This window comes from Beta vulgaris, chromosome 6, assembly GCF_026745355.1.
Source record: "Beta vulgaris subsp. vulgaris cultivar EL10 chromosome 6, EL10.2, whole genome shotgun sequence".
NCBI classification, from domain to species: domain Eukaryota; kingdom Viridiplantae; phylum Streptophyta; class Magnoliopsida; order Caryophyllales; family Amaranthaceae; genus Beta; species Beta vulgaris.
The window spans coordinates 10,647,767-10,670,504 of NC_079207.1; the positions used below are offsets into that span (position 1 = coordinate 10,647,767).

The 22,738-nt window shown below is 36.4% G+C and overlaps 2 protein-coding genes across 4 annotated transcripts; one reads left to right on the forward strand and one right to left on the reverse strand.

Moving 5' to 3' along the window:
- LOC104895672 (cyclin-dependent kinase C-1) lies at positions 1–7,025 on the forward strand. 2 transcript variants are annotated; one of them, XM_048645921.2, is made up of 12 exons: positions 1–238; positions 3,461–3,542; positions 3,717–3,807; positions 3,931–3,969; positions 4,046–4,155; positions 4,253–4,310; positions 4,382–4,499; positions 4,719–4,836; positions 5,357–5,496; positions 5,616–5,673; positions 5,936–6,006; positions 6,212–7,025. In XM_048645921.2, the coding sequence occupies exons 1-12, from the start codon at positions 123–125 to the stop codon at positions 6,702–6,704; spliced, it is 1,494 nt and encodes a 497-aa protein (XP_048501878.1). In that variant the 5' UTR covers positions 1–122; the 3' UTR covers positions 6,705–7,025. The 2 variants fall into 2 exon arrangements, with proteins under 2 accessions (XP_048501878.1, XP_010680541.1); XM_010682239.4 differs by having other exon boundaries at positions 2–238; positions 4,238–4,310.
- A 1,137-nt stretch (positions 7,026–8,162) lies between these two features.
- Positions 8,163–14,594, reverse strand: LOC104895673 (probable mitochondrial adenine nucleotide transporter BTL3). Of its 2 annotated transcripts, none has more exons than XM_010682242.4 (4): positions 13,809–14,592; positions 11,141–11,444; positions 9,189–9,656; positions 8,163–8,600 (listed from the first exon to the last, which is right to left on the reverse strand). In XM_010682242.4, the coding sequence occupies exons 1-4, from the start codon at positions 14,240–14,242 to the stop codon at positions 8,529–8,531; spliced, it is 1,278 nt and encodes a 425-aa protein (XP_010680544.2). In that variant the 5' UTR covers positions 14,243–14,592; the 3' UTR covers positions 8,163–8,528. The 2 variants fall into 2 exon arrangements, with proteins under 2 accessions (XP_010680544.2, XP_010680545.2); XM_010682243.4 differs by having other exon boundaries at positions 8,575–8,713; positions 13,809–14,594.
- Between the last annotated feature and the right edge of the window lie 8,144 nt (positions 14,595–22,738).

Consider the following 22,738-nt stretch of genomic DNA (forward strand, 5'->3'; position numbering starts at 1 on the left):
TCGTAACAAGTAGTCAATTAGGAACTTGGAGATTCTCGTCAATGAAGTTTTGAAATAACGATTGAGAAAGCAGGCAGATAGTTAGAGGAGGAGAGAGACAAAGAACACAAAAAAACACAAGTATGACAGTTGCGGAATTGGGACAGTTAAATCTCGAAGAACTTCCGCCATTGCAAGGGGTCACTCGCACCGTTGATTGCTTCCAAAAATTGGAGCAAATTGGTGAAGGAACTTATGGGTAACTTCACTTCTTCCCTCTCTTTTTTCTTTCTTAATTTTGTCTCTCCAATTCATTTGTTTGTTTACTGGAAGGTTTATCTGATCTTATTCTATTTTATGCTTTTGAATCCATTATGAGTACTGGGTAGAAACTTGAATAGTTGAATGAACTTTTAGCTCTTTTACATAAGTGGATTTTCATAATTTATCTTTAAGGATTGCTCAGTTTGTGCTGCATCATCTTTTAAGCTCTAATCATGTAATTTTGTGTTTGAATTGCTTGGTGATTATTGTAATTTTGCAGATAAGTGTATGGTTTTTTTTTTAATGATAAAGAAAGATACAGCATTGGAAGATCATTGTTTTGTAAGCAAAAGAATGAGAAGAAAATTTAGGACAAAAAGAAAAGCCTAGGGTTTTTTCTTTATATTAGTCTGTGTTGTAAAGAAAGACTTTGATGGTAGCGAAACTTAAGGCCCCATTCGGTAGGGCACAAAACATTTTCGTGGAAAACTGTTTTCCTCTATTTTCAATTTTACATTGTTTGGTTTGCAAAGGAGTGTGAAACTATTTTCCATTGGAGTAAAATTGCTCTCCAAATGATGGAAAACCATTTTTCCTTCAAAATGAAAGTAAAAATGTTATCCTTCCTTTTTTTTATCTCTCTTGTACACTCCTCTCACTACCTCTTTTACTTTCGTTTTTATTTTCCTTTCGTTTCATCATTTTTCTTACATGGAACGAGACAAAGGAAAACTAATCTTAGGATTGTGTTTTCCATTGTAAATTGTTTTCCATGAAAATCATTTTACACTAAAAATGCTTTACACCCAACCAAAGGGAGCCTAAGAGTATGAGATGGTGCAACAAGGAATGCATGGCACAATTTGAGAGTTGCGTGCATTCAGCTGAAAAGCTGATGCAATATTACATGAAAGCTGATTTTACCTAAGATCATGGTGGAATATGGAGTCAGTGATGTTGATTAACATTCTAGGTTCGAATCGAAGAGAAAGCAACAATAGCAATAAGAGAAAGTATAGTAACAATGAGGGCAAGATTTGACCAGACGCTGTTAAAGTTTGTCTTCGGAAAGGGTATCTTAAAGTGGTTCAAAGACTAACATGTAAAGCTCATTATGCAGTTACAGCGAGCAAGCAGAAAGGTGAAATAGCACTAGTGCTACTGCTTATAAGAGCTGCAATCAGTTCTTGAGTGTTCCGCGTCCTATTGGCATGACCAACATCTGATCTTAGGGCATATTTAGGGTTAGTTATTGTGATAGGGGTTAGATTGGTTAATTACACGACCTAAAATTGAATTATTTTGAACAAGCCTCGCTCTGTCCAGTTTGGACAGGTTGTCTTTATTATAAAATAGTTTTTACATTTAGCTTGCAGTAGAAATTAATGCAAATATCATCAACATGAAGAAGGTGCAAAAAAAAAAAAAGGGCCCCTGCAATGTGAACATCCAGTCTCTAAATGCTCAATTCTGGATTCATTTTGGCTTATATTTAGGCCTATGGCTTATCTTCTATGATTTCACATCTGTTATTACTTATTACTTTGCTTAGGGGCTTTAAGCTCTTTAGATATGGAAATCTCAAAAGTACGGAACATTGAGTGATAATCTAAAAATGCACTTCTACAATATATGAAACTGTTTTTTCTTGAACATACTCTTTTGTCTTGTCACCGACAAGGCGACAAGGGAAGATTAGTATGGAGCAATCAGGTCAAGGGCTGCAATGTCTCCAATATTTCGATATTTAATCCTTTATTCTAGAATTCTAAGGTTAAGCTGAACTAAACTCATTTTGGTGAATTTAACTCATTGTGCTCAGCTCAACTTATTTTGGCTCAATTTAACTTATTTTTGCTGAATTACCTCAAAAAAAAAAAACTTATTTTTGCTTGAACTTATTTTGATAAATTGAGGAGAACAAGCCCTTAGTTTGTCCGGTCAATTGTAGTCTAGACACTATAAATTATAATTTTGCTCAAAGTAGGTGACGAGCCTAGTAAGTTTGTCTCCTTTGTTTTAACTTCCTGATCAGAGGTAATACTGACTCTTTTTCCTTGGGATTATAGTTAAGGGGACTAGTCTCCGGATAAAGTGCTCTTGTGAGTGTACTGTAATTGCACTTGGCATTTGCCGGGCATCTATGAAGTTCGAAATCATAGAGCTGAAAGGTTAGGAGTGTGTACTATATCTTTTTAATCTTGTATTGCTATTATAGTGTTTATCTTTCTGAGTTCTGACTCTCTGCATCTAAAGATCCAAGAGTGTGTTGGTTTTAGTTGTCTTAAGTCATAGGTGGTGTTTGAGTGTCCATCATTAACCAAGTAAAGCAACAGATCACTTGCAACTAATTGATATTACAAAGATGCCGCTTATGCAGGTGCTGGGCATAAGTTTCTCTTATGTTGAAACTGGCAACTTACAAGTAATTGGCCTGTTCATACTGCAGAAAGGCTCTATATGACCTTCAGTACTGTATTTTCGCATCTTCAGCTAGGCTGTCAATTATGTGGAGATAATAATATGGATTTAAGCTATGCTATCGATATCCTAGGGAATGCTTGTCTTGAAAGCAATGTATTAAGAATGTGATATAAGAAATCATTATAAGAATCAAGATAGATGGAGGTGTTTGAAGTGAGATGAGGTAGAGATGAGGGAGGAATGGTGGATTTATTATCCACATGTTGGGGGTTATAGTTACCCACCATCCCCCTAACGTCATGTGTTACCCCCAAGGCCCTAAATGAAAAAAGTAAATTTCCCTTCCAAACTCCCTCCTGGCATCAGCACTACATATTTCTTTCCATCACTGCCTAAACTCATCTTCATAATTTTTAATTTATTTTCGTTTCCCTGTTGATGAATTATCCCCAATCCAAGCATGCTTCTTAGGGGTTTGTGTGACTGTCTGAGGTGAGTATTCCCTTTCACACAAATAAACTTGTCACTTCTAAATGGAAAAATTCCAAGGAAAAGTATCTAGGTAACAATGGTTTGAGAATAAGCTTAAAGCCTTGCTGTAGCCTGTATGTCCTCAGCATGTAAATGTTGAGAAGCTGCAAATGTCGCCACCTAGCTACCTGTTTTGCTTTTGATTTGATTGACAGGCAAGTATCCATGGAATTCATGACTGGGGAAGTTATAGTGTGAGAACGTTGAGAAGTTGCAAATAATGTCTTCTAGTTTGCTAATTTGTATTTGGTTTGATTGCCAGACAGGTATACATGGCCAAAGAAGTCACGACTGGGGAAATTGTTGCTTTGAAAAGAATAAGAACAGAAAATGAAAAAGAGGGGGTATACTCTTGTCTAATTATATCAGTTCCTGTAATGACTTCTTACCAGTGACAACACACTAAATGATATTTATGTGTTGAAGAGTGGATGATCTGGCTAAGCAGTATTTGTTTTCAATATGAGAATTACGGGCATGTATGAGCTTACTTGTCTCTAATTTCATTGTCAATGCAGTTTCCTATTAGTGCTATCAGGGAGATCAAAATTTTGAATAGGTTGCATCATGAAAACATAGTAAAATTAAAAGAGGTTGTAATGTCTCAAGGTAATTCATCTTGGTTTTGACAAGTTTCAATTAACAAAATAGTATCTGCCATCATGAGATATTCATGTATAACGGTTTGATTCATGCTTCTGAATTTTTCCGGATATATTCTTCAAAATCCAGATGGGGATAAGGAACTAGCTGCCAGTAAGGATACTTCGGGTAAATATTTCTCCTGCTGTTTTCTGTGGTTGCATTAACACAGAATGGCTATTAATTCCATCTTTTACGTAATCAGGTAATGACAAGTACAATGGTGGTGTTTACTTGGTGTTTGAGTACATGGATCATGACTTGACAGGGCTCTCAGATCGTCCTGGCCTGAGATTCACTGTTCCTCAGATCAAGGCATGTAGAAATTCACTGTTTATTGACATTTGCAACTATTTAGGTTATTCGAGTTTCCTGCTGAAAGTGAGTTATCTTTCAGTGCTATATGAAACAGTTGCTGACTGGGCTCCATTACTGTCATGCCAATGAAGTGCTTCATCGGGATATTAAAGGTATGCGTTGTATGAGTCCGGATTTCCCCTACTCCAATATTCTATGTTTAGTAACTTATGTTTTCCTGCAGGGGCTAATCTTCTCCTAAACAATAATGGAAGCTTGAAGCTTGCTGATTTTGGGCTTTCATGCTCCTCTAATCTTAAGAACGGAAATTTCACTAATCGTGTAATCACTTTGCCATATAGGTAATTTCTGGTATCTCAGCTTCAAATTGAAGTACTCTTAACTATTATAAATCAGCTTTTATGCATTCAGTTATTCATTCAAGAAGGATAGAAGTTGCAATAAAGAAAGCCCCATGTTAAGCTGTTGATGACACTCATATAGGCAGATATTGTGCCTCTCCCGAGAGTTCATTATGCTCCATATTTCATTTAATATATCAGCTATTATCGTTTGCACAGACCTCCTGAGTTGCTGCTTGGAGCCACAAATTATGGTCCAGCTGTTGATGTATGGTCTGCTGGTTGCATCTTTGCCGAGCTTTTGCATGGAAAGCCCATTATGTATGGAAGAAATGAGGTCAGACTTGCTGCATACTTTCTGTTTGGCATGGTTAATGGCTTGACATCCACAAATTTGGTTGTCACACATTTGGTTGTCACACATTTGGTAATGTGACACGACTTCACATCTTTTCTGGAATAAACTCGTCATCTGTCATAAGGCTGGTTGGAATACTAATGATCTATATACTGTTATGCTTTATGACCAAAGTGTCACTCACATGGTTCCTGAAATTCAAACCCCCTTCCCTTCCTCATAGAAAAGTATAAAATAAAAAAAGGACAATAGCGGTGAATAGTTGTGATGCAGTTTAAACTTTAAATATCACTGTGGAATTTATGTATTTTAGGATATTTCTGGACCCAAAAAAAGTTGCATTCTAGAATTTACCTCAATGTAGATCATGCTATAAGAAAATGAACTTTAATGAAGCATTTTGTCCTGTGTACAATGTATAGTTTATAATGTTACTTTATACGATATGAACTTTATAGAGATCATCTTTAGCATGAATTTCTTGTTCTTTACACAACAGCCAGAGCAACTGCACAAAATATTTGAGGTCTGTGGAAGTCCTGATGAAGTTAACTGGCCTGGTGTTTCCAAAATTCGTTGGTATAATAACTTTAAGCCTGCGAGGCCTATGCGTCGACGTCTACGGGAGGTCTTCAGACAGTATGTTAATTTATGTCTAAATTTTATAATCACCATTTCATTTCATTGCTTTCATCGACTCTATTATTTTCTTTGCTGCAGACTGCTGAATGTCATTTCATAATTCCTTTTTATAACAGTTTTGATGCACATGCTCTTGATTTACTGGACAAAATGCTGATTCTTGATCCGTCCAAGGTATATTCTGATCTTGAACACCATTCATTAGGCCCGGGTTGGGGAAGTAGTTTAGAGAAATGTGTGTGACCTTGTCTGTGGGATTACAGAGAGGGTTAGATCCTCGGTTGAAGCTCTTCTGTTCCTGATACTACCGAGGGTTGGATCCTTATTCGGAACTTCTGTGTCTGAAGCGCCATTTGATAGAAATTGAATTTTGAAGGTGCCAAGATGGTGACATTTCCATTTTACTCTGTTCTCTCTAATGCTTTGTACTCTACAGAGGATATCTGCTAACGATGCACTTGCTGCTGAATATTTCCGGATGGAGCCGTTACCTTGTGATCCAAAGAGGTGTCTTGCTTTGTACCATTTTTGGGTTTAACTTTACTAATATGCTGCAAATGAATGTCTGGATACATTGGCTTTCAAGTCTTGTAGAACATTCATATTCCCTGTACACTTTCTTGTATCATTGTGTTAAATTATTATGAGTCAAATAACCTGGTAGGAAAACTCTAGATGTCATGAGTTAAGTGTATTGTTCCTGATGGTGCAGCTTACCAAAATATGAATCATCGCACGAGTTCCAAACAAAGAGGAAGAGGCAGCAGCAGCGGTTGAAGGAGGAAACTGCTAGAAGACAGAACTTGCCTTGTCCGCAGCCTCATGCCCGTCTTCCCCCCATCCAAAATAGTGGGCATATCGTCCAAGGGCATCGGCATTCCATGAACCAACTGCCACGACCAATACCCACTGGACCACCTAGCAACACATATGGTGATCCACTTGTTGCAGGATTATCAAATAGGTTTCCTGCCAGTGGAAATCCGACGACTGGATATGTCCCGACCCACAGTGTTCAAGCTCAAGCTGGTGGTATGTCTACAGGGCCATATCCTCCTCACGTGCGGGCTGCTCCATATGCTGTAAATAATATGACTAACAGATCAAGCACTCCTAGTTATGTACCTGGACCACCGGGTTTCTCACATAGACCTCCAAATCCGATGGCTAGCAATCGAAATCAGCAATATGGCTGGCAACAATGAAGTTATATAGGGTTTTTATTTCTTGGTATAAGACACTGAATAAAGTTATAACTTGAAGCTAATTAAACGGCTAGGCTCTGTGAGCTAGTCAGCAAAGAAAGTGGTGGTTCACTTGTATATATGAAAGTCTAGGTTTTTTTTGTGTTTTGTTATATTGTCTTCTCTTTTGTAGTTTATTCTCTCTTTTTTCGCTTGCTTTCCCTATTCCTGTGTAAAGCAGGCTCATATTTTTTCACTTGTAATGCTCTTCCTGGTAGCTTCAGAAAATTGGTGTGTTTTAGTTGGTGTGATAGATATAAAAATATGTTATTTTTCTGAGTGCGTGCGATGTACGTGTATTATCACTTGTTATTATCTAATTATGGAATCACTCAAGTGGGGGCAAGTGCTCTTCTATGTGGATCAGCCATCTAATGCAGTGCTGACAATCTTTTATTAGCATTTCTTTCGCAAATTTGTAAAGATAATTAGGTCAATCTGCGTCCTTTTAAGCAAAACTAGTGTTTAGGCCCGGACGATGCTTCGGGGATTTTTCTGTGCTACGATTTAGTAGTAGTTAAATAAGTCATCTCATACTCATTTAAAAAGTTATGTCATTCATTATATTGATTTCGAAAGTTCTCTTTTCATACATCATCATTAATTTTGATTAAATAAGCAATACTAGTATAGTGGAGTGATGGTTGTATCTCTTTCTTTCATACTTGAGGTTGTGGGTTCGAATGTTCACGTATGCTTAATTTTTTTTTTTTTACTATATGAGAAACACGTGGATAGAATGGTACTCAATAAGGGATGGTACATGGCACATATACATTCTAAGAAATGCTTCTCAATATATTAGACGTGGATGCGGCCTAGGCCCATATTTACTTCCTCCGTTTCATATAGACTTATGATAAAATTTTGTTTATAGTATTACTGTAAATATAAGGGTAGTACTGTAGTGGTCAACAATGTTTTTCAAATAGTATCATGCATACATAATTAATTTTAATGAACATGCAAATTTATTTATTTTTAAGGATGCAAGGGATATGTTTAAGAACATTAACTAATTACAACACATATTACAACACATATTTGTAATTTTGTGAAAACATGAATCACTAAGAGATGTTAGATTAGACGGTGATTCTTCAAAAACCTTTACATAAGATTAGGGGTTCGAGCCCAGGCTTCAACATATTTATTTTTTAAATAATAACCACTTGACTTTGTTGGTTAACAAACACGTGGCAAAATTCTGATGGCACGAGGAGGTGCTACGTGGCGTATTGACGTTGTTATGCACGCCTTTTAATATATTTGTATAGATGTGCACCTCCAAAGATGCAGATTTGGTTCTGTTATCTTTATAGTTTTAATCAGTTGAATTATTAAGTAGCTTAAATCCAACTACACAAGGCTTTGCTGTCACACTTGCTGCCGATCTAGTAAACGCAAGAGAAGCTATGATATCCTCCAACTACTTAATTCTTTGGCTGATTTAAGGAGCTGGATCATATACGAGTCAGCTGCCAATATCTCACAAGATAGCTACAGAGCCAAAATTTTAAGACTGAAACACTCCAAAATTCTGCACTTCTAAGCAAAAAGGGAAAGAAAATCATGACACGAGTTAACCATTCTCTCCTACTATAAGCCTTAAAAAAGACTGACATGTTTATGAGAAAAATGTGCTAATCTAGCAATTGAGGTTTCATCTCAAACACCTTGTTCAGGTAATTACTGTGATATAGGCATACAGGCTTTCTTCATGGTGGTAAGTTGAAAATTCCCACCGAAGTTAGATTTCTTGTTTTATAGTTGCATGAAGATGAACTATGATTCCACTTCGAGTACTATCTTCATAAACTCATAGACAAAGTAGCTAATGGCAGCAGATGGTAAAACCTGGAGAAGTTGAAGAATTAGAGTCAGCTCCCTGGGTCACACAAAGTGCATCTAAATCTTTACTATCAATCCTTCATTTTTTACAATCTCCTTTCCGGCTTCCCCTACTTTCCCTATCCACAAAAGAGGTAGACAGATAAAGGAAAAGGAAAGAAAACACGGAGCAGAATATACTTTCTGCAACAAGTGGGGACCGTAGGGTTAAGTCATCAGTGCACGTAAGGTGATAGCCTCAAATCCCCTAGAAAAGAAAATTCGACATTTTGAGAACTCCCATCTAATTTTTGGAACGCTAAGAATTTCATTCATTTTGTTTACCAATTACCATATATATTCTCTGTGTCTTTCTATTCGTCTAGGTTCTTTTTTCACAGTTTCTAATGCAAACTTTAACCACTAATATCTTTAATTACATACTTGCAAACATTATTAAAAGTTAATATTTCAAAAGTACACATCGAAAAAGATGCCATATGATAAATTTGTTTCTTATATATTGGTGAGAATTAATGGTCAGATCTTATGTGATTGAGACATTTCATTAAATAAGAACAAATAAGAATGGGTGAATAGTCCTCAACAAATCACCTGCAATAAGCTTGGAATTAATCCTGCATATAGGGCTGGAACACCTCCTTGCTCCACTATCTTGAAACAAGTTGCTACAGCATTCAACTTTGTTTCCGGCACCTGCAACTGAAGCTGCCTTCTAACAACTTCAAATGGATAAGTAGCAGCTTCAGAACAAGCCCCGGCAATGGCCCCATAGATTAATGTTCTAACAGGGCCCAGTTCTAACTGATCCAGAGCATTAAGGTCCTCTCCTTGCTGTTTCATGTATTCTATTCTTTTCTCCCCTTCTGGTGAATGTAAATAGGCTGCTTTCAAAATATCATAAACACCATAAAAAACTGCACCAGAAGGAGCCATTGCTATAATTGACGGCACTAAGCCTTTATAAAGAGAAAAGAACCCCTCAGTTTGGATCATATGGCGGCATGTACCAATGACACCGCCCAGAGCTTCACCACCTGGGGCTATCATAATAGTCCTGATCTGAAAAATTAAGCATTTTACAATGTAACATGATCTGGAAATGATTTGAATATGGGGGGAGCAAGTAGGTAATATGAATATTTGAGTTACAGGAACAAAGTTTAACAGCATTACTGGTATGAAGTTATATAAAGACTTATTCCCACCATGTCCATGAACTTCGTCCAGAACATGATAAGCATGTATTACTTGATAATAGATAGGAAGTGCATAGTATAATAAGCCTACTACAATCCATAATCAAAGTATAGAGTCTTACAACTTCAATCCGACCTGACATCTATATAGACCAAATGCTCTCGTTTAGTATTAGAGATTCAAGGGAGGGGAAAAAAAGAAGAAAAACCGTACTTGACCTTCCCATGCTTTCTCTCTCATTTACTTTTTTTTCCCAGGTTGATTTGCCTAAGGAGGACTTTGTTCACTTTGGAGCAGAATAGATTTTTGAGGTATTAGGGAAATAAGTCTCCAGCATGTCACGTGCTGACTATCTCTTCTAACAATTGAAAATGGTTCCTGAAAACCTTCAGAAAATTTCCAAGGGTAAAAGAATGATGTATAGCCTGGGCCAGTCCTCCATGATTCCTTTACCATGGTACAGCATATGGAAATTTCCTTGCACATTAAATATGATTTTATTATCATTGCCGCCATTTATTACCACCTACCAAATAGGCCATGAAGGTACTAAGAAAAGTTCAGCTTCAGAACTTCAGACGTAAAGCACTAAGATACAGGACCACCAGATCAAATATACAGATCGCAGTTTCTTAATCTCGTCAAAAACAATGCATAGAGAGAAAAAAAAAACAAGGAAACAACTTGCTACCAGTCTTGACTAGTTGTTGTTGAGGGCTGTGAGGTTATGTATATCACGACCTCTCTAGACCTCATCTCATCTTCAGCAATAGATATCCTGTGTTATTAGTGTGTTTCAGTGTGGAACTGTGGATTAAAGAAATTCCTAAAGCAAAACCCCTCAGTCATAATACGCTAATAAAGAATCCATCCATAATGATATCTGGTAAGTGGTAAGATATACCAAGGATTTACGGAGAATCTGTAATCAACATCATCTTATAGAAGGAAGACAAATGATGCTCTCAGAAAGCATTAGGACTTCAGAGGTAGTATTTCTCAACTTCAAGAGCATGCATCTATGAGAAGTCCAATCACATCAGAAGAGACACTTATACTAGTAGTGGCACTGATGGACTAGGAAAATATCAACATTAAGCATTGCTAGCTCATGCTCTTAAGCCAAGTCAAGAGTTTCTTTATTTAACCTCTCCACCAACAAAGTTGTCTCATTTCCTAATCTTAAGAAGAATATATTCAAGATGACGCGACTGAAGATGATGAAAAAATGGAGCTTTATTGAAAAGAAGATAGATAATGTTTGGTGAAGTGAGAAACACAAAACTAAACGGTTATTCAGACAATAAACTAGTTAAAACAAGTGAATTTCTGCTTTTACCACATACAGTGTCCATTGGTAGGCAGAGCAAGGTAGCCGTAATACCAGCAGCAGCACCAGAAACAAATCTCTCAAAATTTGTAGCTTCCTCATTTCCAGATAACTTGCAAAGGTAATTCCTATATGTATCATAAGCATAAAAATTTATCGCCTTAAAAGGAGCAGTTCGAAGGATGTTGACAAAATTTCCTTTCCAGAAGCCTTTGACTCCTTGTGTAGCTGCTATGGTTTGGATGAGTTCAAACAAATTCTTCTGCTCGCCGCGAACTATATACTCCAATTTCAGTCTTTCAAGAGGGGCAACAAAAGTCCTGGTACAAAATAGATTGACCCCAAAGATAAAGAGATTATTCACAAGCTTATTCCCCTGATTCACAAAAAAAAAGGTGTAGGTGGACATTTTCTACTTATCACAACATTACTCAACAATGACTCAAAAAGCCCTACGTAAGATTATTTAAATGTACTACTAATCATTCATTTTGGGTATAAAACATCAAGGGGAAATTCAACTGTCATTGTATATATGTTCCCGTCATCCTAATATATGTCTTCCAGATCTCCTACCTTATTTACAGGTAATCTGCAAGCACGGCTTATTAGCAATCTGAAGCCAGAAGATCCAAAGTTATCAGAGAAATGGATTACACGTTTTGCTATGACTCTTTGGTGGAATTGGAGATGGCGAAAGTAATTTTATGTTTGGGCTTGCGAATGAGATTCCTGTTGATACAGGAGCTTTTCTCCACACGCAAATCACAAGTACTTGGCATGCGTTAGTGCATGAACATAATGCAGCAAATAGCATTCAAATGGAGCAAGATGAGAGGTTCCCATTAGGTGGTTGGCTCCACCAGCTCCCTGGTTTACTTTAAATACAGATGGGGCCTCGAAGGGTCTGGCTAGCCTGGCAAGTGGAGGTGATTTTATTCGAGATTACAGAGGGTCTTTCATCCGAGGATTCTCCGCCAACTCTGGATCTTGCTCGGCTTACAATGCAGAAATCGCTGCAGCAGCTATTGGCCCGGAAATGGCCAGGGAATTGGGCCTCAGTAAGCTAGAACTTCAGATGGATAACAAGGCGTGTTTGGAAGTCCTCCAAAATGCAAACCATCATGGTGGTGAATGTGTTCACCTTCTCAATGCTTGTCGTTCTCTCATCAATTCTGCTGACTGGGAGTTTATTAGCTCATTGTTATCGTGAAGGAAATAAATTAGCGGATAGATTAGCTAATTAAGGGGTTGCTCAAGGACTGAGTGTAGTATTTCTTGTTTCTTGAGACTCCGCCAAAATAAATTACTGCCCTCCTCCATGAGGACATTGTAGGAGTTGCTATTCCTCGTTTGATTGTTTAGTTCTTAGTTTGTATTTTGTTTGGGTTTTCCCCTCTTTTCCATCCAAAAAAAAAAAAAAAAAACTTCTCACTGCCTTTTTGGGTTGTCACAAATTAATCTTACTGTCACTTTCCAGGGTAGGCTTCGGGTCCTTGAAGTAAATTACAGCTACCCATCTAATTTTTCTCTTTCCTCCCACTTGCACAGTCTTTCTTCGGTCTTCTACTTGTTGCAAGACCCTACAAAATAAGCATGTGGGAGTCCAAAGTTTGTGCCTCAATCTTTCTATCACAAGCTTATGGCAAGTCTATACTCGAAGAAAAGGAGTTTTATCTTTTAGCCATTGAATTGCTAACACTTATTCATGAACAAAGTCCTTCCGTCAAATGACACTCTATTGAGAAGGGAGTAAATGTGTATGTTTCAAGCCAGGCGTACTATCAATGTAAAGATTTGCTCATAAGATATATCACTCTATGAAGTCCAACTGCATCATCAAGACAAAAACTATGTTCAATGTAATTTGCACTTCTCCAATATATATTCTTTTTTATTGTTGTTGTTGGGAAGAGGAAGGGGTAAATACTAAATAGGAAACTATGTTTATATCCTCACGGACGAACAACCTTAACTCATCCTAACCGATGGGTGACAATTAAGAGCCTGTTCTCTTCGAGTCTTCGGCATAAAACAGCTGAACTGAACTCAACTGAATTGAACTTAATTGAGTTGAATAGTGATATGTGAGAGTAAAAGTATTGTCCAGAGCTTAGCTGAGCTGAAATGAACTGAATTGAACGGAAAATAAGCTGGGGAGGACAGGCCCTAAGAGGGTCAAAACCAAAATGTGACAGAAGTGCTATGGTTTATGGAAACCTTGGTTAGGCAATATTTCAGCAGCCTCTCTGTAATATTCTAATAGAGATTGATGAAAATCTTACTGCTTGCACAAATAAAGCACAACATGAAGAATGAGATTAGCAATTTTCGTTATTTTGTTTTTTAAGAACCAAAATATATCTAGCAAATGAAACTAGTATAAATGGCCAAGATTTACAATATCAACCTCATATGAAATCTACTCCCTCTATCCCAAAGAGTGATTATAGTTCAAAATCGAAAACGAATTTGATAATTAAAATATATCGCAAATCTTTCTCCATAAATCTACTATCTTCATAACTAAATAGCAAATTTAACTATATTTGGAAATTTGTTAAACACAATATGCAAAAATTAGATAAATAAACACATTTAAACATTCACAATCATGCAATTTCCAAACTTCCATTTTAGGCGGTAAAATCTAAGCAGAAATTCAACACAAAAAAAAAAAAAACCTTGAAACCATGGCTGCAACAGCACCAGCCCAGAGATGTTTGGTGGTATTGAACGCGCCATAATTCTTTAATTTATCCTCCTTAAAATCCTCGAGTTGTTCAGAAACCCTAACAATTTCGGAATTACGATCCCGATTTTGCCCCAATAATTGATCAGAATCCCTAGAAAACGCATGATCAGAATCATCTGAATCTTTCACCGATAAGCTGACGCACAATAAGTCGGAGAAACGGCGACGAAATTCGGAATGAAGTAGACGTTGTTGACGGCGGTGAAGGGAAGAGGAGGAGAGAGAATTTGAAGGAAAAGTCGGCGAATTGTTGGATGAAATGTGTAAGAGAAAAGAAGTGGATGATTTGATGAAGAAGGTTGAGTTTGTGAAATTGAAGAATTCAAGCTCATTGTTATACATATACAGCTCTGATTCAAGCATTGAAATTTGCAATTGCAGGGAAAGAGAGGAAAGAGAGAGATATGAGAAATGTGTGTTGAGTTTGATGAAAAGTTTTGGGGTAGTGAGGAGTGACACAGTTAGTTAGGTGTAGAAGAAAGATGGTCTAAAATTTTAAACTAAAGACAGTTTATTGAGTTAGAAAGCATGTATGTATGTCGATGTTGATGCTGACGCCTAACGGAATATTTTCAAGTGTTCTGCTGTGATTCTTCACCTGGTTGAAAGGAATAGATTTAGGCCTACAGATGGAGTGGTGTTTCGATCCTCTCCGGTGATTACATCAAGGGTTGGGGTTGATTTGGAGATTTCATCCCAAATTTATCCTCGACAACTGGTGCACACTCCCCCGTAAAGATGGCTACTGGTGCGGGTTGGGCGGGCCAATCTTGGGGTTGTAGCAAGTTGAGTTGAGATTTCACGACCCAAGATTGGACCGTGAAATTCACGGATTTTGCAGACTGGTCCACTGGCTAAAGAATTTTGGCCCACACTAGTTTGTTACCAGCTTTTTCGGGTCGCAGAACGATTTTAACAATTCCTTTGCCTAGCGGGCTGGACGGGGTTGGCGATTCGGCATGAGAAGTTTTTATTTTTAAAAAAAATACTGAATCTGTGAAATTATTCATTATTGCTACATAAAACCTTTAAAATTAATTAAAAAATATATAACTATTTTAATGAATAATTTCATTATTTTTGAATTTAATTGAATTATAATATATGTTATTTGATTAAAATATATACAATTTGATTAGCATATACACAATTTGGTTGAATAATTACTTGCGTCGGGTTGGTTCGATTCATGGGCCGGAGTGGACTAGTTTTGTGGATCAGGGTGGGTGGTTTTAATAGCGAGCTTTTGTGGGTTGGGCTCAAAAAATTCGACCCACAATCCACCCACCAGTTTCATGGTTCGAGAGGGGCTGGACCGAGCTTTTCGCGAACTCACACGACCCACAAAGTGTGTTGCGCTGGATGGGATAGATTGGCCTGCACTGTTGACCATCTCTAGAATTAGCACAACTGCACAAGGCTACGAAGTCCAAGTATGCCAAATACTACGATGCACTTATTAGGCGATAGCATTTAAATTTATGATTCTAGTAGGAGCTTGTATAAACAGATTTTTTTTTCCCCTTGTCCTCAAAGATTCTAACAAGGACACATTGGTAATTTTATGTAATGGACAATTAAATTGTTATCAAAATAAAGTTAAATTTATATCAACTTAGAGTTAGTTTGGTACCAAAATTGTAAATTGGTACCAACTTACTTCTCCATTTCGTGAAATTATAAGCTTGTCCTTATTTGGTGAAATTTTTTACGACTCTATCAAATTATCACTGACACTTTCTCATCTAATAATAGGTTTCGAACAGATAATCGTCTACTGATAAAGTTAGATTTCTATCACTAAAGTAAACGACATTGATTGTGTTAAATCAATAATGCTCAAAGTATTTGCATGAATGCAATAATTTTGGATTTATATATGAGCGGTTTATATTATGAGCTATTTGTCTTTTACAATTCGTATTATCTTTTTTAGTTACGGAGTCCTGTATTTGTGAGTAACATTTAGGAAAATCATCTTTCTCCTACATGACAAAGCAAAAAGGTAAATGATGATACTATATTTGAATAAACTTTGACGTTGGAGGATAAAAAAAAAAAAATTGGACCGTGGGAAGGTTCATAAGGAAGGACTCCATCTTTTCAAGTAAAAGAATTCTAAGGGGGTTTGGCAAGGTTCAAATTAAAGATGGCAGTAGGTAACAAACCAACTCGAATTTATGGATCCAATTTCATTTTTGACGGATCTGAAACCTCAAATTTTGGACTATATGAATTCGGGTATTGATCTGGGTCCTCCTTAAAAAACAGAATTAGGTCAGGTCCTAAATTACCCGTATCCAAATTCGTTTACTCGTTTTAATAATAATATTAATATTTAATATTATGTTATCATAATATTAGTTATTACATGTAAAAACGAATTTTTGCTTGAATTTCGAATTATTGTTCTAATTAATATGCGATTTTTGTACGAATTTATTGGATAATCGAGTTCAAATTTTGGGTTGATAATAGAGTTCGAAAATTGGGTTTATAATTGTTAACTTTTCATAAATAGTTGATTAATCTAGTGTTTGATAATTGAATAGTTGTAAATAGTTGCAATGATTATTTTTTAGAAAGTAAATGTAATTTTTGATTGATATTAGATGACTTTATTGTTTAAAATTTTTAATTATTGTGAAAATTAGGGTAGTTTGAATAAAATTAGCAAGAATCAGTTTTGTATTCGTTCAGTACCCGAATACATAGGATCAACACGAAGTTGGATCTTCATTCCCTTACTTAAAAAACATATCTGGATCCTATAGGACCCTGTTCAAATCTTACCCATAAACATCTCTAATTCATATTGGATATGATACTGAGTTCATAACCTTTCTATCAATTGAAATCGTGGGTGGTAAACTAACATTTCCGTAATCAGGAACTTGGATGAATGTTGTCTCAAGATTAAAAAGTTAATAACATAGAGGTTATAGACTTCTCTCTCTAAATTTTTTCCTCTGCCTTCTCTCTACAAACAAAAAAACCCGCATAACCCTAGCACTCGCCGGAGATCCGGCGCCGCGTAGGTTTCCGGCGGATCTCTGGTGAGTTCCATCGTTTTTCTTTGCCTTTTATGTCGGTTTTCCATCGTTTTTCATGGCATTCACACTTCCGCCTTGTCGCTAGATTTTCCTTGGTCTCATCGGGTAGTTTTCGGGTGTTTTCCGTCGCTCGTCGCCCAGCTTTACGATTGCATCTTCTCACTCACGCCGTCTCCACCGTGAGTTAGTTTAGGTTTGGTTCCCCCTCCCCCTGGTTTTCGTGGTTAGGTGTCTCCCCCCTCCCCTTAGTTATCAGTTTTGGGCCTCCCCTCCCCCTCCCCGTAGTTCTAAGTTTCGGGCCTCCCCCTCCCCTTAGTGTTTAGTTTCGGGTCTCCCCCTTCCCCTCCCCTTTGTTATCTGTTTCGGGCCTCCCCCTTCCCCTCCCCTTTGTTATCTGTTTCGGGCCTCCCCTCCCCATCCCCACTAGTGTCATATCAGGATAAACGTCAAGGTACCGGGCTTTTCCCTCCCCCTTCCCCTTAGTGTTGTGTAGGCGGTTTCTCACGGTGGTTTTGTTTTTCACCACCCTTCCCCTGGTGTTGTTTTGGATCTTGGAAGTGTGTTCCCTTTTACGTTTAGGTATCTGTTTTACGGTGTTGAGTTTTTGGTTGGATTAGTATGGTGTTGCTGATTAGTATGGTGGTGGTGCTTGTTAAATCCATCTGTCTAGGTGGTTGGTTAGGGTCAGAAATTTCATGTCTGGGGTTTGGTTTATCCGATTTTCATAATCGGCTTGTTTTTCGAGATCTAACCTTGGTTAGATTTCAATCTCGCTTGGCAATGGTTTTATTTATCATTGCCTTGACAAAACGAAATCTGAAGACCGCTCCCCAATTTGTCAATTGGGTTTATAGCGCGTCAACTCATTTGAGCTTCTCCATGGTGGAGAATCCATGGTGGAGAAGCCTCACAAAATACCCTTTCAAAAGGGTATTAAGCCACATATGAATGTGACTCTTTCAGGAAACTTGACTTGGAAAGGATCCTGTAGTGAGTTCATAATCTCGCTGTTCCTTGGTTGTCTCGCTCGTGAAATCAACCCTCTCCTCTCACGGCATTCAGCAGGGTTTTGGCGCGCATCATCTCCCAACAGAAACGTCATCCACCAGATCGAGTATTTTTATTATAGTTTAAGTTATGTATGGCTTTGTAGCAGTTGTGTAAGAGCGAGTCCAGCTCAGTTTAATCTCTTTATGTTCGTGTGTTTGGTTTTTAGCATTAGGATGTAATTCTGGTTTTAATTAATGCACATTTTCCCGATGTAAAAAAAAAAAAAAAAAGAAGTTTATCTACATCAGCTAACTGTATTCAATTGTTTTGAATTATAATCCCAAATATTATAAAAGCCTTGTTGAAAAGATATTATGCAGCACTGAGATTGTGTAAATGTGATTCGCTTACTTAGATATGGTGTTAACTTCTCACATTGACCCTCAAACTAAAAAGTGGTTGAGAAACTTGATCAAGCAAACTAGCAAACAGTCTCCTTCGTTGCTATTCTATTCGACATAATCAGGAAAGTATTGAGTTGGTCTTGGATCTAAATTCTAATATACCTTCATCCACACTTTTCTCTAAAAATCCGACAACAAATAGAGTCAATGAAACTGATATAGACAATGATTTAAGATGCTATGCATTTTACCTTATACTTCCTCTTGTTTTTTAGTTGCAATAATTTTCATATATAGGTAATTTTTATTTAGTTACAGTATTTCCTTCTCTGGTAAAGGTTTTGAGACAGTTTGACTATTTTATTCTTACTTTACCTACCCCACATATAAAAAATATGGGTAATTGGGTCAAATCTTACTCTCTCCCTCATCTTTCCTTAATAGGGGGGGGGGGGCAAAGGTAGCATTTATGTTCCGTTTGGTAGGGTGTAAAATATTGTTATATTATTTTCAATTTTACGTTGTTTGGTTTGCAAAGGAGTGTAAAATCATTTTTCAATGGAGTAAAATTGCTTTTCCAATGGTGGAAAATCATTCTCTCTTCAAAATGAAGGAAAAATTGTTTCCTTCCTTTTTCTTTATCTCTCTTGTACCCTCCTCTTACTATCTCCGTATTTTCCCTTTCATTTCATCATTTTTCTTACAGGGAAACAAACAACGGAAAATTAATTTTGAAATTGTATTTTTCATTATAAATTAGTTTTCCATAAAAATTATTTTACACTGAAAATATTTTACACCAAACGAAACGAAATTTTAGGAAATTGAAGGAGACCTTACCATAAGCAGGGGTGTAAGTGGATTGGACTGGATTGGATTTTGCCAAATCCAAATCCAGTCCAAAGTTTTTTGGACTCGAGAAATTGACTCCAAGTCCGATCCAAATATTTTTTGAGTCCAGTCCAATCCAGTCCAATAATTTTTTTCTTGAGTCCGAATCCAGTCCAATCCAGTCCGATTATTATATCTTTTTCCTCGATTTAGATTCAATGATTCACAACGTTTTTTGAGATGCTTGAGCATTTTACATCTGATTCAATTATCAATATCCAAAAATTAGATTGAAAGCTTAAATTAAAGTAAAATACTATGAATAAAAAGTTGAATTAGATGCTTACCTTGATCTAAGTTGAGAGGGAGCAGAGAGATTGAGAATTAATCTGAGGGAGAAATAGAGAATGCGAGAGTCGAGACAGCGAGGTAGAAAGAAAATGAAGAGTAAGAGGAAGTGAGTAGTAAGGACGAGGAGTGAAGTGAGATAGAATTAGTCGGCTACTAGCCTACTAATGCAGTACTGCTAGTATAATTTACTTATTTAACAAATAGAGCTAAGTGCAATAGTCTGGCGCCAAGTAAAATTGTCTAGCGCCAGTTGAAATATTTAGAGAGGAAAGGTTGAAAACTCCAAAATTTTAAAAATAATATCAATTTTTTTAATATATACATTATATATGTATTAAATATATATTATATATAAAAATATTTTTGGACTGGACTGGACTGGACTTATTGGACTCCAAAGGGATGAGTCCAAATCCAGTCCAAAAATATTTGGACTCGAAAATTTGAGTCCGAGTCCAATCCGAAAAATTTTCAGTCCAGTCCAGTCCGACAAGTTTGGACTGGACTGGATTGAACTCTGGACTTTTCATAGTCCGCTTACACCCCTAACCATAAGATAAGGCTCCAGCCCGTCAGCTGAAAACAAAGGAACCAGTGGGCTGTTGAAGCCTGAAGAAACTTGAATCTTGGACTTGCTTAACAGGCCATAAGATTGGGCTATCCAGCCCGCGAGGACGTTCTCCATTGTAAAAACTAAAAAGTAGAGTGTACTGTGTTTCCAATTAGGCATTAGCAATACACTGCAAGTCCACTCTCATTAAAAAGTGCTCCCACCACGTTGGTGTCCAACGGACAACAATTGTCTGTAGAGTACACTACAACTTTACACCGATAACTTCACTAAAGCTCCGTTTGGTAGGGCGTAAAACGTTTTTTCGGAAAAGTGTTTTCCTTCATTTTTAGTTTTACATTGTTTGGTTGACAAAAGAGTGTAAAACCATTTTCCCTTGGGGTAAAATTACTCTCCCAATGATGGAAAACCATTTTCCTTTCAAAATGATGGGAAAACAGTTTTTCTTCTCTCTCTTGTCCACTTTTCTCACTACCTCCTTACTTTCCTTTTCATTTCATCATTTTCCTTACATGAAACCAAACAACGGAAAACTAATTTTGGAATTGTGTTTTCCATTGTAAATTGTTTTCCATGAAAATCATTTTACACTGAAAATATTTTACGCCCTACCAAACGGAGCCTAAATTCCTAAATATTTTATACTTCCTCCGTCCTAAAATATAGTTCTCATTTCCATTTTGGGTGTCCCAAAATATAGTTCCCATTTCCATATTTAGTTCCACATCTTTCGGTAATTTGTCTAGAAAAACTTTGTCCCATCATTTATTTTCTTCTTGAAATTTGTTTTTTCCATTGTTTATTCAACCAAAATGTTACAATTAATGCTCTTTCACCAATTATTCTCCACTCTCTCTCTCTTAAAATCTTCTTTTCCCATACAATAATTATTTAAATAAACAAAAAATCTTTACTATCCTTCTTAGATTCTACTTGTATAAATTACTGTGAAAAAAAGGAAATGGGAACTATATTTTGGGACGGAGGGCGTACATTTAGAGATGACAATGGGTAGGATCTGGACATGGTGCTCTAGGATCCAGATCTGTTTTTTAGGCAAGGATCCAGATCCTACCCGGATCCACTGGGTAATAATAATGAGGATTTAGACCCAGATCCGTATGGATCCTACGGATCCGATTCCTAAACGGATCCTTGTTTATTTTGTTCAAATTACCCTAATTTTCACAATAATTAACTATTTTAAACAATAAAGTCACCTAATATCAACCAATAAATTACATTTAGTTTCTGAAAAATAACCATTACAACCATTTACAACTATTTAATTATCAAACTGTAGATTAAATAACTATTTCTGAAAGATTAACAATTATCAACCGATTTTTCGAACTCAATAATCAAGTAAATTCACACTTTTATTAGAACATAATTCGAAATTCAAGCAAAAGTTCAGTATAACATGTAATAACAAATATTATAATATTAAATTAAAAAAATAGAAACGGGTAAACGGATCTGAATCTGGGTAATAATTTAGGACCCGGTCCAGATTCGTTTTTCTCAAGGAGGATCCAAATCCTACCCGGATCCATAGGGTCCAAAATTTGAGGATCCAGATCCGTAAAAAATGGATTTGGATCCACGGATCCCGATAGGGTCCATTACCCACTGCCATCTCTAAGTACATTGAAATAACAAATGATCTATTCTTCAATCAACTACGCACAATACAAATTCAATCTATTAATCTACAATGACATCTTGATCTCACTCTACTTTCAATTCCGAACTCTTAACTCCAAACCTAAAAATTCGAAGAAGAATACAAAATAAACAAAATTTCAAAATAAGCAGAAAACTCGTAACCTTTACTTCAGAGCGTTAAAATAACTTTATATCTAATCATTTTGTTTCATTATAATGTTGTCATAGCTCATTTTCTTAAACAAATTTGTGACAAGTACAAGAATTGGACAAACGCTGCCTCCAAAATTTGTATGGGGCACAACAACCAAAGTTGTTAATTTTGAGATTCTAGTTTGAATCGGAAACGACCTTTAGAATCGAATCGCAAAATTGAATCGTAGAATTACGATTCTACGAACACGTATAGTCAAGATATTGCATTCAATCTTCATTGAATGTGCTAAAATTATAGGTTAAAAAATCTAAAAATTGGAAAACATAGTTGCTTACTCACTATATTAACAATAACTAACAATATATATCTATTATTTGCTTTAATTTGTTAGCATGATTTAAATTTGCGAGGTTCTCGTTAGTTAAAAGAAATGTATAAACCCGTGAATCGAATTGTCTACTATATTTGAATTGTAAAAATGTAAGATTTTAAGATTTGAATCGCGATTTTAATAACTTTGACAACAACACTACTCCCAAGGTTCTTTAATTAATTTACGGGGAGTAGTCGACCAAATTAGGTCTAAAGAGTAACTGTCTCCTACCCATACTTTGCCCACTTTTTATTTTTGGTTCATAAAATAAGCCAGCAAAATGATTACATATTCATAGTCGTTCAATAACGTTTCCATAACCAACACATTCATGACTATGGTCATAGTATATTAGTATGAACTTATATACGAAAGTAAAACACAGAGATCCACTCATACACATGGGCATAATTAAATTATGGACATAAAAATTTTCTGAAACGCAATCCAATTCTTTAATA

What these genes read in the sequence shown, in the direction of transcription:
- LOC104895672 (XM_010682239.4), top strand. Translation starts at nt 123, where the DNA reads ATGACAGTTGCGGAATTGGGACAGTTAAATCTCGAAGAACTTCCGCCA. An exon ending in TGATTCTTGATCCGTCCAAG is followed by an intron (nt 5,674 to 5,935) that starts GTATATTCTGAT and finishes TGTACTCTACAG; the next exon opens with AGGATATCTGCTAACGATGC. An exon ending in TTACCTTGTGATCCAAAGAG is followed by an intron (nt 6,007 to 6,211) that starts GTGTCTTGCTTT and finishes CTGATGGTGCAG; the next exon opens with CTTACCAAAATATGAATCAT.
- LOC104895673 (XM_010682242.4), bottom strand. Translation starts at nt 14,242, where the DNA reads ATGCTTGAATCAGAGCTGTATATGTATAACAATGAGCTTGAATTCTTC. An exon ending in TCTGCCTACCAATGGACACT is followed by an intron (nt 9,657 to 11,140) that starts GTATGTGGTAAA and finishes TTAATTTTTCAG; the next exon opens with ATCAGGACTATTATGATAGC. An exon ending in TAATTCCAAGCTTATTGCAG is followed by an intron (nt 8,601 to 9,188) that starts GTGATTTGTTGA and finishes CAACTTCTCCAG; the next exon opens with GTTTTACCATCTGCTGCCAT.